The sequence below is a fragment of the Gossypium hirsutum genome, chromosome D10 (assembly GCF_007990345.1).
Source record: "Gossypium hirsutum isolate 1008001.06 chromosome D10, Gossypium_hirsutum_v2.1, whole genome shotgun sequence".
Taxonomy (NCBI): Eukaryota; Viridiplantae; Streptophyta; class Magnoliopsida; order Malvales; family Malvaceae; genus Gossypium; species Gossypium hirsutum.
In genome coordinates, this window is record NC_053446.1 from 3,070,661 (window position 1) to 3,086,372 (window position 15,712).

Consider the following 15,712-nt stretch of genomic DNA (forward strand, 5'->3'; position numbering starts at 1 on the left):
ACGTTAGGGTACGATTCCTTTAGAATCCCAAACTTGGAATATTTCCTTTACTTAAAAAGAACATCCACTTATCCAAGATTTAAGAAATCACACCCAATACGTTATGGCACAATTCCTTTAAAATCCCAAACTCAGAATATTTCATTTATTATTTAAAAAAAAATATTCATTTCGAGAAATCAATACGTCACATCCAATACATTAGGACACAACGTGTTAAATTCCCAATAATGAGTTTTTATTTTTTAATTGAAGAGAAATACTCGATTGTCAGATTTAACGAAGAAAATTGGAACCCAATACGTTAGGACTCAATTCCCTTAAAGGATCCTAAATACGAACATTATCTCAAAAAAAAATTCTATCTTTAAATTTGAGTAAAAAATGATGTAATGTGATTTTATACATACAAATGCTATAATAATAATAACAATAATAAATACATCATCGACATAAAAATAATATAAGCAAATGAATAAAAAAAGGTAATCCATTACATGCAAAATATTAAATGTAAACACAATTATACAATGGATGGGATAGCAAACAAATAAATAAGGATCAAAAGATGTACACATGGAAATTATGAAGATTAAAAATATGCATATAATTTACAAATAAAATTTTAGGTTATACAATTTATATATAAATACAACACATAATATACTTATGAAAATAAAGAAAAAAACAATTATACATACATATATAAAATAGTAAAAAATAAGTATATTTTAAAAAAGAAAAAAAAGTGAGTATTTAATCACTTAAAAACGTAAATATATACATATATATAAAAAAATAGGAAAATATTTTTTTAAAAATATATATATGTGTACATATAAAAGGAATATATATTAGATAAATAATAATAATAATTACACTATTAATTAATAAAACAAATAAAAAGAACATAAAAAAATTAAATTGAATTGCAATTACAATATCTGGGGTAAATCCGCAAATAAATAAAAGTAAAATGACTAAATTTAAATGCGCGAATTACATAGAGGGGCTGAAAGGAAAATTTTCCCTTCTCCTCTAAAACGGCGCCGTTCAAATTGGACCAAATTGAAATTTGAAATAAATCACAGGGAAAATGTTAAAAAAATAAAAAAACTTGATTGCCTAACCCCTAAAAAAGGAAGGGATCAAAAGGGTAAATAACCCAAAAATCGAAAACGCGCGGATCCACTGGTATGGGTCAGGTCGCGCGTGGGTTGCGTAAAACGGTGCCGTTTTGACACTAAAAGCCCTTAGGTGAAACGGCGTCGTTTTATTTATGTTATAAAAGCAAAAAAAATCCCCAAAGATTTCATTTCTTCCTTTCTCTTTAAAAAGTCTGAAGCAAACACTCTCAACCTTCCCCCCTTTTCTCCAAGCTCCGCCCTAAGTCCGGTCAACGGTCAATCATCGGCCACCACGCCGGCCGCCGATCTCCGGCGCCGTCACCGCGGTCTGCGGAGGCCGGAAAAGGAAAAAATCTTTATTCGGCCTTTTCGACCCTTTTAAAACCAGATCCAAGCTCAAAACTCCCAAAAAAAACCACAAAAAACCTCAAAAATGTCAAGAAACCTTTCGGTTTCCGGCCACCGATCCTCGGGGGTGGCTCCCTCGACCGTTTCAGAAACAAACAGGTTGTTTCTTTCTTTTTATCATTTATTTTATTTATTTTACGAATGAAGAAAGAAAAGAAAAAAACAATAGATAAAATAAAACAAATATAAAAAAACCTGTAAAAAATAAACCTTTGAACTGATCTTTGCTTTCGTATTGAGTTCTCTTTTTGATTGAAAGTACTTATTTTTTATGATTTCGAATTCGGCTCCTGGTTACAGTATTAACAATGGCTTTATATAGCCGAATGAAAATACAAGAAATAGAAACAAGAAATATTCTTGATTTGATTTGGTTTGATTTTCTTTCCTTTCTTGTGTTTGCAGGTGAAGATCATGAAGATTCGGCTTGGTGATGGTTGCGGTTGCGGCGCAAAAGTCTTCTTCAGAAACCCTAGGGTTTCTGCAAATGATTTGGGCCATTGAGCTTTGGGCCCCTGTTGTATTTCGGGTTTTGGGCTCTATAGGCCTATTTGTAAAAAAATGGACTACTTATTTATTTGGGGCCCTTTATTATTTGTACCCGGGCAAAATCTGTTATTACAGTTTGAATACAGTATAAGTTTCAAAGCCATGACTAATTATAGTAGACGTTAAATTTATCAGAAAATTTTAACGGTATTAATAATTAGATTTATATTTTAAAATCATAAAAATAAAGATGTACAAATAATACAAGAAGTTTCTGAAAATCAAAATCAGCCACAGGATTCCAAGAGCACAAGCAGTATCAAAAGGTAATATGAACAAAATTCATACGAATCACATTACATTACAGTAACACTAGCTCAAATATTTTAATTTTAAACTCATTCGCTAAACAAAGTTATGAACTAGGCAAACCAAGATTTCACTATGGCTATGGAGGTTTCAGGCCCCCCCCCCCCTATATACCTGCCTTGGGTCATTTCTTCAGTTACCACCACCATGGATGGCAGAAAATCGAATCCGCAGCCACTCAATATAGGCTGAAATTAATTCCGGGAGGGAAGTGGAAGAAGGCTTGTAATTTATTCAAAGAAAAAAAAATTTCACAGATCGAACTTACGTCGTAAACCAGCAAGAAAATGGGTAATTACAAATGTAAATATGAATTCAATCAAGTTAGGCACCAACCCTTCAAAGCCATCCAAAAATTTTCTTGTTATTTATCCTACCTAGGAGATTTAGAAGAGAGACATTTTCCGCAGGAGACGAACTTCAATAACGAGTGCGGTCTTCGTGTCCTAATCTTCAAGCGTGAGAGCTGCGGAACATAAGTAAATCAATAATCGAACATTTTCATCAGGATAATGGTAATTTATGTTAAAATGGTAGATAATTTACCTTTCGGCGTGTTACTCTAGTTGCTTTCCAGCAAAGCAAGCTTTTCGACCGAGGTTCCAATCTCCTGAAATTTTCAGACATGAATTTGATTCTTAGTTGAAGATTACAAAAGCTTGACATAAATGGAGGATCTATAGTGGCACTGGATATATACACATACAGGTTCTCTTGTTCGAGCTTTTCGGCAATGGAAACTGCTTTGCGCTTTGACCATCCGTTGCGTTGCGTGCATCCTTCTGCCTGCTGAATTACGTGTGCGAGGGACACTTTACTTCTAACGATGCTTTGACTCTTACTTAGTTCCCCGAGTTTCTGTCTTCCTGCCAATGTCGGTTTCCTATAAGTTGCAGCATCGGCCAGTGTTAAACCTCTTCTGTTAGATTCAAAGTTATCAGCATGTTCGTTATCCTTGGCTTCTCTTGGAGAAGCTGGTATTTCAACAATTTCATTCCCTGCTTGCTGAGCTTGGGAGCCGACCCCGGCATGCATCCTATTTCTAGAATTAGACTCTGGATCCATGATCATCTGAGATGGACCGACCCCAGCTCGGGCATCTTTCTTTGCTTCACATCTAATTTCAACTGTCACCGACGAACCAAGAACAGTCTCGAATGCTTGTAAAATATGCCCCCTAAATTTCTCCGCCTTAGATTTGGTCATAGGTGAACTGAACATCAACTGTACAGTTGGTGCTGCAAAAAAACACTCGATTAAAACGGAGAAGGAAACAACTATGACTAAGGTTCAAATCCCATTATCCTCGAGTACAGAAAGCATGCATTATGGATTCAAGCTTGCTAAAATTTCTCATGTACAAGTATGTTAAAACTATATGATCAAGGCACACAAAGACGAGCATGATGCACAGTAGGATATACCTGCGCCTAAACTGACAGAGATCAGCTTTCCTTCTGAATATAAAAACTCTTTTAGACCACTAACTTGAATCTTCTCAAGCACCTGCAACCAAATTTCTTCGATCCCGTTGCGGTTTTTGACTAAATTCTGCCTCTCAGTAAAGACTATTGATGTTTGTTGAGGAGCCATCCCAGACGCAGCATGCCTCTTTCTATCGAAATGTATACCGTTAACCATACCAGTTTCAAAATTCCCTAAACTTCCAGCATGGAGATTTTCAGGCCGAGCATTTTTCGATAAGCCTCTAGAACTCTTACGGACATCATGTCTTCTGTCCACGTTGCTTGGAGGCAAGGGGCTGCGATGAGAACTAGTGCCAGCGGAAGATATAGGTAATATATACTGCTGATCTGGAGCAAGCTGAAGCAAAGCAGCGGTTAGCCATGTCAGTTTGTCATTCGACATCCTCAGTTGTTTTTCTGCCTCAGATAATGTTTTCAAAGCTTGGCGTAGCTTCTCCATATCTTCTTTGGACACTGGATTGCATAAAGGCGTTCTATTAGTTTTAGAAGATAAATATCGAAACAAACAGTCGAACTATTTAGCATTATTAAACAGAAAAATTAAAATTTCTCTTTTAAGACTCACATGGTTGTCGGCGAAAGAACTTCCGTCTATGCCTTTCTTTAGTGAAATCATAACTGCCAGCAAGAATATCAGTTATCACCGTAGCAAGCTGTGACATCAAAGCTAAAGGCTCCACACCGGTTTCCATTATCACCCTCAAGCTCTTTACAGTGTTTACCGTGTCTGCAGATAATGCGAGATCGAGAAGATCCACCAGCTTTTCATCAGAGATAAGCCCGACCAGTTCTTGAACCAGAAGAACAGAGATTTTCTGCCCAAGCAAGCTGAGCTGCTCGAGTGTCATCTCGGCATCCCTCAACGATCCATCTGATCGTGATGCGATCAGTTTAACCGCATCTTTCTCGATTTCGATGTCCTCTCTGGATGCAATCCACTGCAAAGAATAAATGATATCTGCATCCTTCAGCTTGGGGAAGAAAAATTTCTGACACCTGGACACGATTATATGAGGCAGAATATCAAGACTTGAACTCACAAGAATAAAAACCACACGCCGGGGCACTCGATCAATGACCTTTGAAATGGCACTCCAACAATCAGAGGACAAAGTATCGCAGTCGTCGAATATAAAAACCCTGTACTGCGAAGGCAGTTGAGAGATGATCATATTATCCAGTAAATCCATAATGCTCTCGAAGTCGAAGTTACTTATAGGACCAACTTCTCGAATATTTCGACTCTTTCCCATATCGTGTGAAATACAAGAATTGCAAAAACCACAAGGTTTAGGCTGTTCAACTGACTGACAATTCAAAGCTCGGGCAAATATCCGAGCACAGGAAGTTTTTCCTGTTCCATGAGGTCCGTAAAACACATAAAGTAACCCGACTTTCCTTTTCATAACGGCATTAGAAAGGGCTTGTGAGACCAAGTTTTGTCCAACAAGGTCTCTAAAGGTTCTTGGCATGTATTTTTGTGTTATATTTTGGTGCCTGCTACGGAGGTTCCTGCCTAGCTTGCGTTGGTCACCGAATCTAGCTTCAGAAGCAAGGTCAGAATCAACATTGCGCTTCAACAAATTATTAGCAAATATACCTAGCTCACCTGAATAGTCATTCACCCAACGAGCATTCTCAGTGCTGTCTAGAGATCCAGATGCTTCAATTAGAAGAGGCAGCGCCTCCACATTGGATTTTGCTGATGAGCTTGATGGATCAGATTCAACAGGCATTTCAGGAGCATTTCTTCCATGGGAACCTGACCGACCTTTCCGTAATCTAGAATCCGATAAACCACAAGAAAAGCTCCTCCCTGCTATGTCAAGGAAAGTTTTACCCCTATCGTGAATTCTCGACCAATTAAAAGGGATCCCACACCCATTTCTAGGGGCCCTAGTGACATTCCGATCATCATATTCATTTTCTTCCTCTTCCATACCATACTTTGGATGCAAAGAACCCTGAGCGAATGAATTAGAAGCCACTGACAACTCATTTTGAACTCCAAGCTCTCTAGAGGAAGGAGCAGCCCGAGCTCTTCTTGTCCCTCGAAACTTACGCCTTTTCACCCTGTTTAATCCACTTGAATGACCATGGACGGCAGCGACTTCAGGTGTTTTTTCTGGTCTAGCATGCCTGCCACAAACATTTGAAGATGCTACATCATCGTTATCCAGGGGCACATCATTCAATTGCTCGGATAGAGTCTTGATTTGAACCACTTGTGTTTGCTTCCCTTTTACCTTTTTACTCTTCCTATTCTTCAGTTCAGAATTACCCGAGATTGCATCAGGAGCCAAATCATTACCATCTTGCTCCATTACAGGCTCCTTGCTTTCACCTATAAGATCAGTCCTACTACTTCTCCTACCAGATTCTTCTCTCCTAACTCTTCTACTATCTCTAGCTCCACTCTTAGTACTACGATCACTAGTCACCGGTACTCCTTCATTGACCCCACTAGCTTCACCCATTGCAGCTAAAGGTGGTGAGCTTACCGAAACCCTCCTTCCATCCGTTTGCACCTCGGCACCCAAAGACCTTCTCCCTTCCCGAACAGCACCCCTATCACCCTTCTTGTAAAGCAAATCAACAACAGAAGGTGAATGCCAAGAAGGAGGACTGGCAGACGGGTCCCTAAGGGACCGCGATCTTTGAAGTACTATAAGGTCCCTCATAAGCGACCTATCCGCCAACATCGGGCTGTGCTTATGCATATGGTTCTTCAAGTGGATACAATTAGTCAAATGAATGTGGTTCCGTAGATGATCACTAATGTTACCATTTGCATCCTTGAGTATCCTATCACTAACACCCCTGGTCATGATCAAAGCATCAATGTGTACCACTGTGGAATCTCTTTTGACTTAAACAAACATACCAAAACATATAGCATTTTCATTAAATCTCCCACTCTCCAAATCTCAAATTTCTCACATCCCACTGTAACTTGAAGCTCTCACAGTCATTTCCTCAAAAACAAAGCATTCATTTTCAAGGACCAGAGCCGCATAACTTGAAATTTTCCAGTCAACCACAACAAGCCCTTTAAGCTAGCCGTCATCATGTACTCAAAGACATAAACCTACACTAGTATTAAGCTAAAAGTAAGCAAAGAAAATACCTTAAAAAAACCAAGCAAGCTTCACTCCATGAGAAGCAAGAAGAGCTCTTTGGACCAAAAGTTTTCAACTTCAACGCATGAGATTAAAGGCACAAAAACAAATTTTTGAAACATGCAAAATAAAAAAGGCAAAGAAACCCACAAGTTCAAAATTCATGGCTTTAGATTCCTCAAAGTTAAAGCTTTTTGGAAAAAAAAAAAGGAGAGGTGGAAACTAAAAATCCATGATTTTCAACGTCCTAAAAAAAGAGAAAAAGGGGCAAAGAGGATGAATAAGAAGAAAGAAAAGGAAAAAAAGGAGAGGGTGTTTTCAACTGCATTCACCTGATAAATCCCAAAAAGCAAAAATGAACCGTTGCCATCATTAAGAACCTCCCATAGATCTCTCTCAACTTTTTTTTTCTATCTTTTTTTTGTGAATCTCTATCACTGTTTTACCACCCCCCACTTTCACATGTTGGTTCACAAATTGGTCCCTGGGTCTATAGAAAACGATAGTCAAGTCCCACAAAAGAGAAAAAAAAATGCCCAGAGATAGAATCAGAGTTTTTTCTCTTCTTTTCCTCAAGACAAAGAGAAAGTGATAAGAGAGTACTTGAAACGAAAGAATCTAAAGAGAAAAAAAAAAGAATGCTCTTTTGAGGTGAAAAAAACTATAATCTTTAGGGAGAGAAAAGGGTTATAGCTTAGATCTGTTAAAAAAATAGTAATCGAGAGACATGTCTTGAAACAGGACATGGTGCCAATAAGGCGGTTTTGTCCGTTTGTTTGAGATTTAATTTTGGGTTAATTTTTCTTTTAGTCACTGTACTCTTTAAGTGTTTTCAATTTAGTTCTATGCTTTTAATTTCAAGAATTTATGAGTTTGAAAAGTCAAGTGTAATGGATAGTTCTGCTTAATTTAAATATGTTTTAGGCCTTAGGCTTTAGGCTTTAGTTTTTAAAGCAAAACTTTATTTTTTTAAATATTATATGATCAAATTTATCGAAAACTCATTAAAGTGTTATTAAATGGATTTTAATTTTCAAATCAGATTAAATTCTTAGAAATTAAAGCAAAAATACTAAAATTTACAAGTTTAAAGAGTATAGGGGCTAGGATATAATTAAACATTTAAATTTAAATAAATAAAAAACTATTAAAATAGTTCTTATTTGATTTCTTTGTGCCCATCCCGCAATAGAGTATTTTGATTATTACAGTTTTTCTATTAATTTTATGTTGACTGCAATGTAACTTTTTGTTATATAAAAAAAAGAAAATTAACGAAAATTGATAATTCCACATGAATTTTTAAAAATAAAAAAAATAATTAAATTTCGAATGTAAAAAAATGTATGAACTAAAGCATATTTTAACCTTAATATAATTCAACTAATTCATAACCCCTTTCAAAATTTTAAATTAAAAAATAAATATGATGTTTAAAACTATTTATAACCCTTTCCCAACCCATAAATAGGAGGTTTCAGCGCTCTTGAATTTATGTCCTCCTAGATTGATAACAATACTCATACAAATTGAACTAAGATTTAATCGACATAAAAAAAATTTAACCTTAAATTAATCATAAAAGCATGATTTTGCCCAACTTACACATGTTTATATAGTTGGTAACTTTATTATTATTGTTAATACTATTATTTATGTTACATAATTATGAACCAATGTGAATGATAAAGAAATAAATAGAGCTGAGATTGGCGATCGGATTTGAATCTCCCATCATCTTTTTATACAGGTTTCATCAATCAAGATTCATCATGCATGCATGCATGCATGCATAATAGTAACTGCTTTCTGCATTTATTTTTTAATGTATATAAATCATGCCACGAAGGTATTATATATGAAAGCTGTCAATCAGTCGATGTAGGATTTTTTGTTTATATATTAGGGTTAGCATTTTTAATATTTATTAGGGTTAATATTTAATATATAATATTACTAAATTGGATTTCATTTCGGTGTTACTTACTTCTTCGATTTTCATTTTTCTGGTTAAATTAGTTATATATGTCGTTATTTTTCTTTAATTGACCAAATAGGTCATTTTTTTAAAAAAAAAATTTAGGGACATAGGTCGATTTTGGAGAGAGTATGAAAAGTATATTCAGCTAGGCGTACTTTCTACATAGTAGAAAAGCTCGTCCAGTTGGACAAACTTTCCGCACAGTTGTCAGGAAAGCTCGTCCAACTGGGCGAGCTTTCTACACACTTGGCAGAAAAGCACGTCCAAAGTTTATCTATGTAAACGCGCTTTCATATTCTCTCTCCAATATAAACCTATTTCTTAAATCTTAAAAAAAAAACCTATTTAATCAATTAACGAAAACAAACGACATAGATACACAATTTAACCCATTTTTCTATGTGTTGTTATTAACGACGTAGTTTCACCTTTTTTTATTATTATAAAAAAAAAATTTGTTTCATGCATAGATTAAGAAGTCTTCATTATGATATATATATATAATATTTCAAAATTATAGTTAATGCAATCTTAGTTTAAAGGCAAGTTTTATTTTGCTTATAATGTTTCTAAAATAAGATTCATGATTGATTTGGTCAAAGTTATTAATTAGTCAGGCTCATCAGTTTAATTAAATAAAATATTTAAAAAATTATAAAATAAAAAAGTATTAAAAATTCAATTCAATCGATTTATCTGTTCCGTTCAATCGATTTAATATTTTTCTTTAAATTGATATTTCAATTAATTTTCAACTCGACTAACCGGTCCAATTTAAACAACTTTTTTTTCATCAATCATAGGCAATATTGAATTATTAGAAACTTTAAAATCTCATATGCAAACCTCACAAAAGATTTATTTTAGTTATAATTATTTATTCAGTTTCTTGTAATGAAATATTATTTATTTTAACCAAAAATCGATTTAAGTAAAAGGATTATAAATGAAACCTATCGAATGAAGTTTTATCGAGTTAACTTGTGCTGGTTTTAATAGTAAATAAAATTGTACGAGATTCGAAGTATTAAATATAAATTTTACTATATCAATAAATAATTGGAAGAAGTGAGTGTGAATTTTTTTTAAATATTTAGATTAAGTTTGAATATTAGAGTTAATATTTTTGACTTTTTTTTTAATCTAAATAATATAAAATAAATAAATAGTTGCCGAAATAAGCATTTGCTACAGTAAATTGCCCGTGACGCCTGACCAACTGACACCACTCTCACTTCGTCTCAGTTATTGTGGCATGATTAGTTTTAAAAAGAAATTTATGCCGCCATTGTGTTAGACGGCACCGGTAATATTTTTAATAATTTTTTAGTTGATAAATTAACAATTTAACTCTTTTGGTCAGATAGTTAAATGTTAATGCTTTTATTAATTTATCAACTTAAAAAATATTAAAATATTATCAGTGCCACTTGACACAGCGTCTGCGCAAAAAAAACCTCTTTTTAAACTAATCATGTCGCAATAATTGGAAGAAGTAAGGGTGGTGTCGTCGGTTAGTCAGACAACATTGACAGTTTACTGTAGTAAATGCCTATTTTGATAATTAATTTTTTTTCTATCCTATTTCAATATTTATTTTATATTATTTAAACCAAAAAAAACCTTATATGAAAAAAAATAATTTTATTATTATATAAAAACAAATTTGAAAAAGGTCCCACAAGTGGTGATTAGCCCGTTACGGTGACACCAAAAGTGAGATTTTGTATGAAATTTATTCCTCTTCAGCTACACGTCAGATCAGTACCCTTTTCTTTTTTCAATATTAAACTGGAACCACATATAAGAAAAGCAACCCCCACATACCACATTTTGTATTTACAATTCTCTTGTATTGAAGGCTACGTCAAATAATAATCCTTAATTGAAGGATTTTTTTTTATTTTTTTTATATATTCCTCCCATTAATTTTATTTGAGGGTAGTTAGTGATGTATTTGGTAGTATATTTTGATTTTATAATTTTTAGTAAAATCCCGTGCAACAAACATGTTATTACATGTATAATATTTTGTTAGTTTGTTATTTTCATACAATAATTATAAAAAAAAACAATAATTACTACCGTTCAAGACATGATCAAAATTTCAAATTTTAAAAAAATATAAGGGCTAAAAGGATCAAATCGAAAAACATAAATTAAATTTATAGCTTACACAGACATCAAGGGTTGGTTCTCTGTTGACATTGCAATTGAAAAAAGTGTGATAGAAAAATGCTGCAAAAAAAATGTAGTTTGTTAACTTTTTAGTATTCTTTGTTGTTACCAAAAATTGTGGTTGAAGGTTAAAATGTCTTTTTTTTGACATGATAGTAAAAAAGTAAGAATTAATTAAGTTATATAACATTTAAATAATTTAATATAATATTACTTGAAGTATAAATTTTAAATGTCTTTTGAAGTAATTCATATAAATTGATTGCAAAATTAATGATACATAAATCATATTTAAATAATTTAATATAAACCATACATTAAATATATATTAATCTAATTTTTCATATACATTTTAAATAGTTGATATAAATAATGATATTATGATAATTTTCACTTCCAAACACAAAAATCAAAAGCCTAAAACACTTAAATCTCAATTTTTTGTGTTTGGACGGAAAAATATTTCCCACCGCGATTTTGACCTTAAAAATTATGGGTTCATCATTACTTGTGCAGTGATGAAAAAGCACTTTTAAAACTCGAAATGCGACTAATAATGAGACCTAATAGTAAAATTTGGTCCAACATATTTAAAATTTATAAAATGCTGATCATATTAAATTACAAAGATTGAAATAAAATAAATTATAATTTTATGCATTGCAAGTGTGCCCATATCTTATGGTTTTTCTTATTTAAGCTAAATACCACATGTGCCTACAATAAACAAGCATGAGGAAGGAATGGGTGGTATTTGGATATAGTATACACATATTTGCATAATGTCAGGTCAATCCAGTTTCCATGAGGATTTTTCTTTGGATTCTCCAAATGAAAAATAAATAAATACACTAAGTCAAGAATGGACCACTTGAATAAATTTTGTTGCTTAGTGCAGCATTGGAAAATGAATATCGCCTATCACTCTCCAACTCAGACTGGTGTGTCTTCCATGGCATAGTCTCTAGGATTCCTTCATTCTGTTCATTATAAAATAGGACCCTCCCCCAAGGTTTTCTTATAATATTCAGATAGCATTAATATTCTGAATCTAGATAAAAGGATTTTTCTTATATGCTAACAAGGGGAAATTGTGTTATTAGCCTATATATAATGTGTAAATTGTAAATTTAGTCCATATAGTTTAATTTGTTCTTTTTTATTTTCATATTTTTTTTAAATTTTGAAATTTCAATTTTTATCAAATTACCGGCAATTAAATTCGTCAGGGGTAAGACAACATTTAGTCTATAAAGTTGACAGCTTTTCTCAATTTTATACCAAAAATTTATATATATATAATTTTTTAAAAGTAAGTGAAGAAATTTGTCAAGTTTAAGATTAACGTAGACAAAAAAATAAAGTTCAGAAATTAAGTCACGAAAAGTTGTCAAATTCAATGACTAAATGTTGTTTTATCCCATTTCGTTAAGTAAAATTCTGTAACTTATGGTGAAAACATATTATTATATATGTAATGTTATTCCAAGTTATTATTTTCACTTATGTAATGGATTTAACGGGTACCATTTGAATCGAGAACGGGATTTCAGAATTCAAAAAGTATAAAGACTTAAAATGATCAGATTAGAGAACAATGACCAAATCCACAACTTAGTATAATACGAAAATAATAGCACAGTTTAATTTACCAAATTTTTAATTGTTGCCGATTAATTTAAGACTATAATTTTAAAATTCGAAAAGAATCAAATATATTCTCTAATTTTAATATATGATTTTTCTTGAAAGGAGCAGTCCCTCAAGGCTAAAACAATATTAACCATTGTTTTTCTATAATTATATATATATTTGATGAATTACAAGAGAATGGTAAAATCTTAACAGTAACGCAATTAACGTGATTCAAATTTAACTTATATCTAGGTTGATAAATATCCTGACCATCAAGCTAACACGGTGTTGTTCTATAATTATATATTAACACGATATTGTTCTATAATTATATATTAAGCATTTGTTAGATTTAAAGTTAAAAGGGTTGTATGTTAATTTAATAATAATAAAGATTAAATAATAAAAGTTAATAATAGCGTCGAAATCTTTGACCGGAATTCTCTTTCGTTAGGGCTTTGCTTATGATTGTCCTGAAGGATTATTGTAATTATTGTATTTACTTTTTCAGAAGTAAAAATTAGTTCATTCAATTATATAATTAAGAGAAAAGGTTTGCGATTTACTGTAAAAGATAAATTCTATCAATATAATAATAATCGATTTTGATGGAATATTATAACATGTTGATAATTAATTTTTTCATAATTCAAGCAAGACATATACGACGTCTCAAAAAATAAAAAAAAATCATTTCAATCTTCTTATAAATAGAGAAATATAAGCTAATTTAGTGCACTTTAACACCTTGCAAATAGAAAAAAATATGTTTAATCCCTTAAAAAATATGAAATCATAAATTAATACACGATAAACTTAAAAATTTTATCTATGGTAAAATTATAATTAAATTCTAGTCCTTACTAAAAAAAATTTCTGGATTCGTCCATGATATTTGAAATGATTACAAGTATTTATCATAATAAAAGAACCAACCTCGAATAATCCAAAACGATGAGTGAGATAAGCAAAAGTATCGAATATTCATCAAACTAGAGATGACGACAAATCTATCACTAAAAACACTTGCAAAAGTAAGATTAAAAACTTATACAATATGATACAGGTCTAATCAGACATATAAAATCAATTATTATTTCGATATACTCTTAAAACAGAAACAAATAAAAAAAATTGACTAAAAATCACTATTCGAGAATGTACGACAAATTCACTTCCGATGAATAATTATAATAACAAAGTTATTGCTTGCAAGTCTCGATGAAAAAGGTTTAAACTCGACTCAACTCAACTCTCCCCTCGTAATAATAAATAAAAAGGAAATTCACGATTAAGATATGCCTTTATATCATCATGGGGGTGTAGGCTATGAAGATTCCTCACTTTTTATGTATTGATGTTAACACACACAAAAGGAAGATAGTTTAGTGGAAGGCATCATTTTTAGCCATTGGGAAAACCTTCTTCATGTCTAGTTCCCGACAGACAATATTCTTGCTATTTGTTCCAATCTCTCCTGCTAATCATTCTTTTTTAACAATCAATCTTTTTAATGTTTATAACTTACGTCAGTGCTAAAATTGCAATCAATATTAATTTTTTCATCAATAATATTTGAATTGAAAATTTTAATTAATAAAATATCAAATTCTTTATCACTCGATTCAATGTTTTCGTCCACTTGATTGAGCACACGGCAATGAGTTGTTTCCTTTTGCGGTGATTACATGACCATTGAAGCACACTAGATGGTAGATGATTATTGTTATTGTTATTAAAGTTCAATAGGATTTTTATTAAATATAATTTAATAAATTTTTTAATATAATTATTTTTTAATTTTTATACTAAATTATATTTAAATATTTTATTTTTATGTTTTCCGAGTCTAAACTTTAAAGGGCTAATCTAGAAATTAATTTTATTTTGTTGTTTAAAGTTATATAGAATAACATTTTTTTGATAATATCAAAGAATAATCACCTATTATGTTGAATCAAATAAAACAACGGTTTACTGTTAAATAAATTCCCCAAGGTGTAAATGTTTAATTAGGGAAAGGTAAGGTAGTGCCGCATTTGGTACACTCTACACTTTGCACGCTTGCAGCACAATAACCCACCCCTAATCCCCTCTTGTTATTAATACTAAAAATACTGCCTACTTACAGCTATTAAGCAATCAAACTGCGGCTATTTTGTAATTGTCTAGACTAGGTTTTACCTAAAAATACTTAAAAGTGGTGTGAGAGAGGATTGGACCATGAATTCAGCCGCCCAATTGATTTTGGGTTACATCAACTTGGATTGATTTAAATCAAAACTTTAAAATTTTTAAGTTTTTTATTTTTTTGGGAGTAAGTTTGGGTTTATTTTAGGTTTAAAATTATAGATGTTTATGATAATTTTGAGTTTGGATTACCAGAACTTGAGGGTTGATTTTTGAGGTCAAACTGATTATTAGTTCATATCATTTGAAGTTATATATTAGGTTATTTATTCCAATAAAATTAAATTTGAACTAAATGAGCTTAGATTGTTTATTATTTATTATTTATGATTAATTGGGTCGAATTAAATTTTCCAATTGTTTTTGGAATTGAAATTTCTTTGGGTTTAGGATATTGTGGAATCAAGCTTTTTTGAATTTGATAAATATAAAAGTTTGTATTAAAAATAAGCATTTAAATTATGTAATTTTTCTCATTTACGTACATAAATTTTTTTATATTAAAATACCCCAACCTTTAAACTAATATGATACGTGGCATTTTGAATTAAATAAAAATATATAAAACTTAAATCTTTAAATACTTATTTTGACCAAAAACTTTTAGGCATCTAAATGAGAAATTGTATAATTTAAGTAATTATTACAAGATTAAATAACTACCACGTGTTTTAATTTTTTACTTTTTCAAATATCAATTAAAAACAAATGATAATTTCTTAATTTCAC

General features: G+C 31.6%; 1 protein-coding gene across 3 annotated transcripts; it reads right to left on the reverse strand.

Annotated features, from left to right (window-relative positions):
* Window positions 1–1,315: 1,315 nt before the first annotated feature.
* LOC107925199 (protein STICHEL-like 3) lies at window positions 1,316–7,722 on the reverse strand. 3 transcript variants are annotated; one of them, XM_016855808.2, is made up of 7 exons: window positions 7,332–7,722; window positions 4,446–6,968; window positions 3,818–4,333; window positions 3,100–3,631; window positions 2,940–3,003; window positions 2,771–2,859; window positions 1,316–2,616 (listed from the first exon to the last, which is right to left on the reverse strand). In XM_016855808.2, the coding sequence occupies exons 2-7, from the start codon at window positions 6,706–6,708 to the stop codon at window positions 2,526–2,528; spliced, it is 3,555 nt and encodes a 1,184-aa protein (XP_016711297.2). In that variant the 5' UTR covers window positions 6,709–6,968; window positions 7,332–7,722; the 3' UTR covers window positions 1,316–2,525. The 3 variants fall into 3 exon arrangements, with proteins under 3 accessions (XP_016711297.2, XP_040958745.1, XP_040958744.1); XM_041102811.1 differs by having other exon boundaries at window positions 4,446–4,818; window positions 4,921–7,706; XM_041102810.1 differs by having other exon boundaries at window positions 4,446–7,706.
* Between the last annotated feature and the right edge of the window lie 7,990 nt (window positions 7,723–15,712).

What these genes read in the sequence shown, in the direction of transcription:
- LOC107925199 (XM_016855808.2), bottom strand. Translation starts at nt 6,708, where the DNA reads ATGACCAGGGGTGTTAGTGATAGGATACTCAAGGATGCAAATGGTAAC. An exon ending in GTTCTTTCGCCGACAACCAT is followed by an intron (nt 4,334 to 4,445) that starts GTGAGTCTTAAA and finishes TATGCAATCCAG; the next exon opens with TGTCCAAAGAAGATATGGAG. An exon ending in CTCTGTCAGTTTAGGCGCAG is followed by an intron (nt 3,632 to 3,817) that starts GTATATCCTACT and finishes GTTTTTTTGCAG; the next exon opens with CACCAACTGTACAGTTGATG.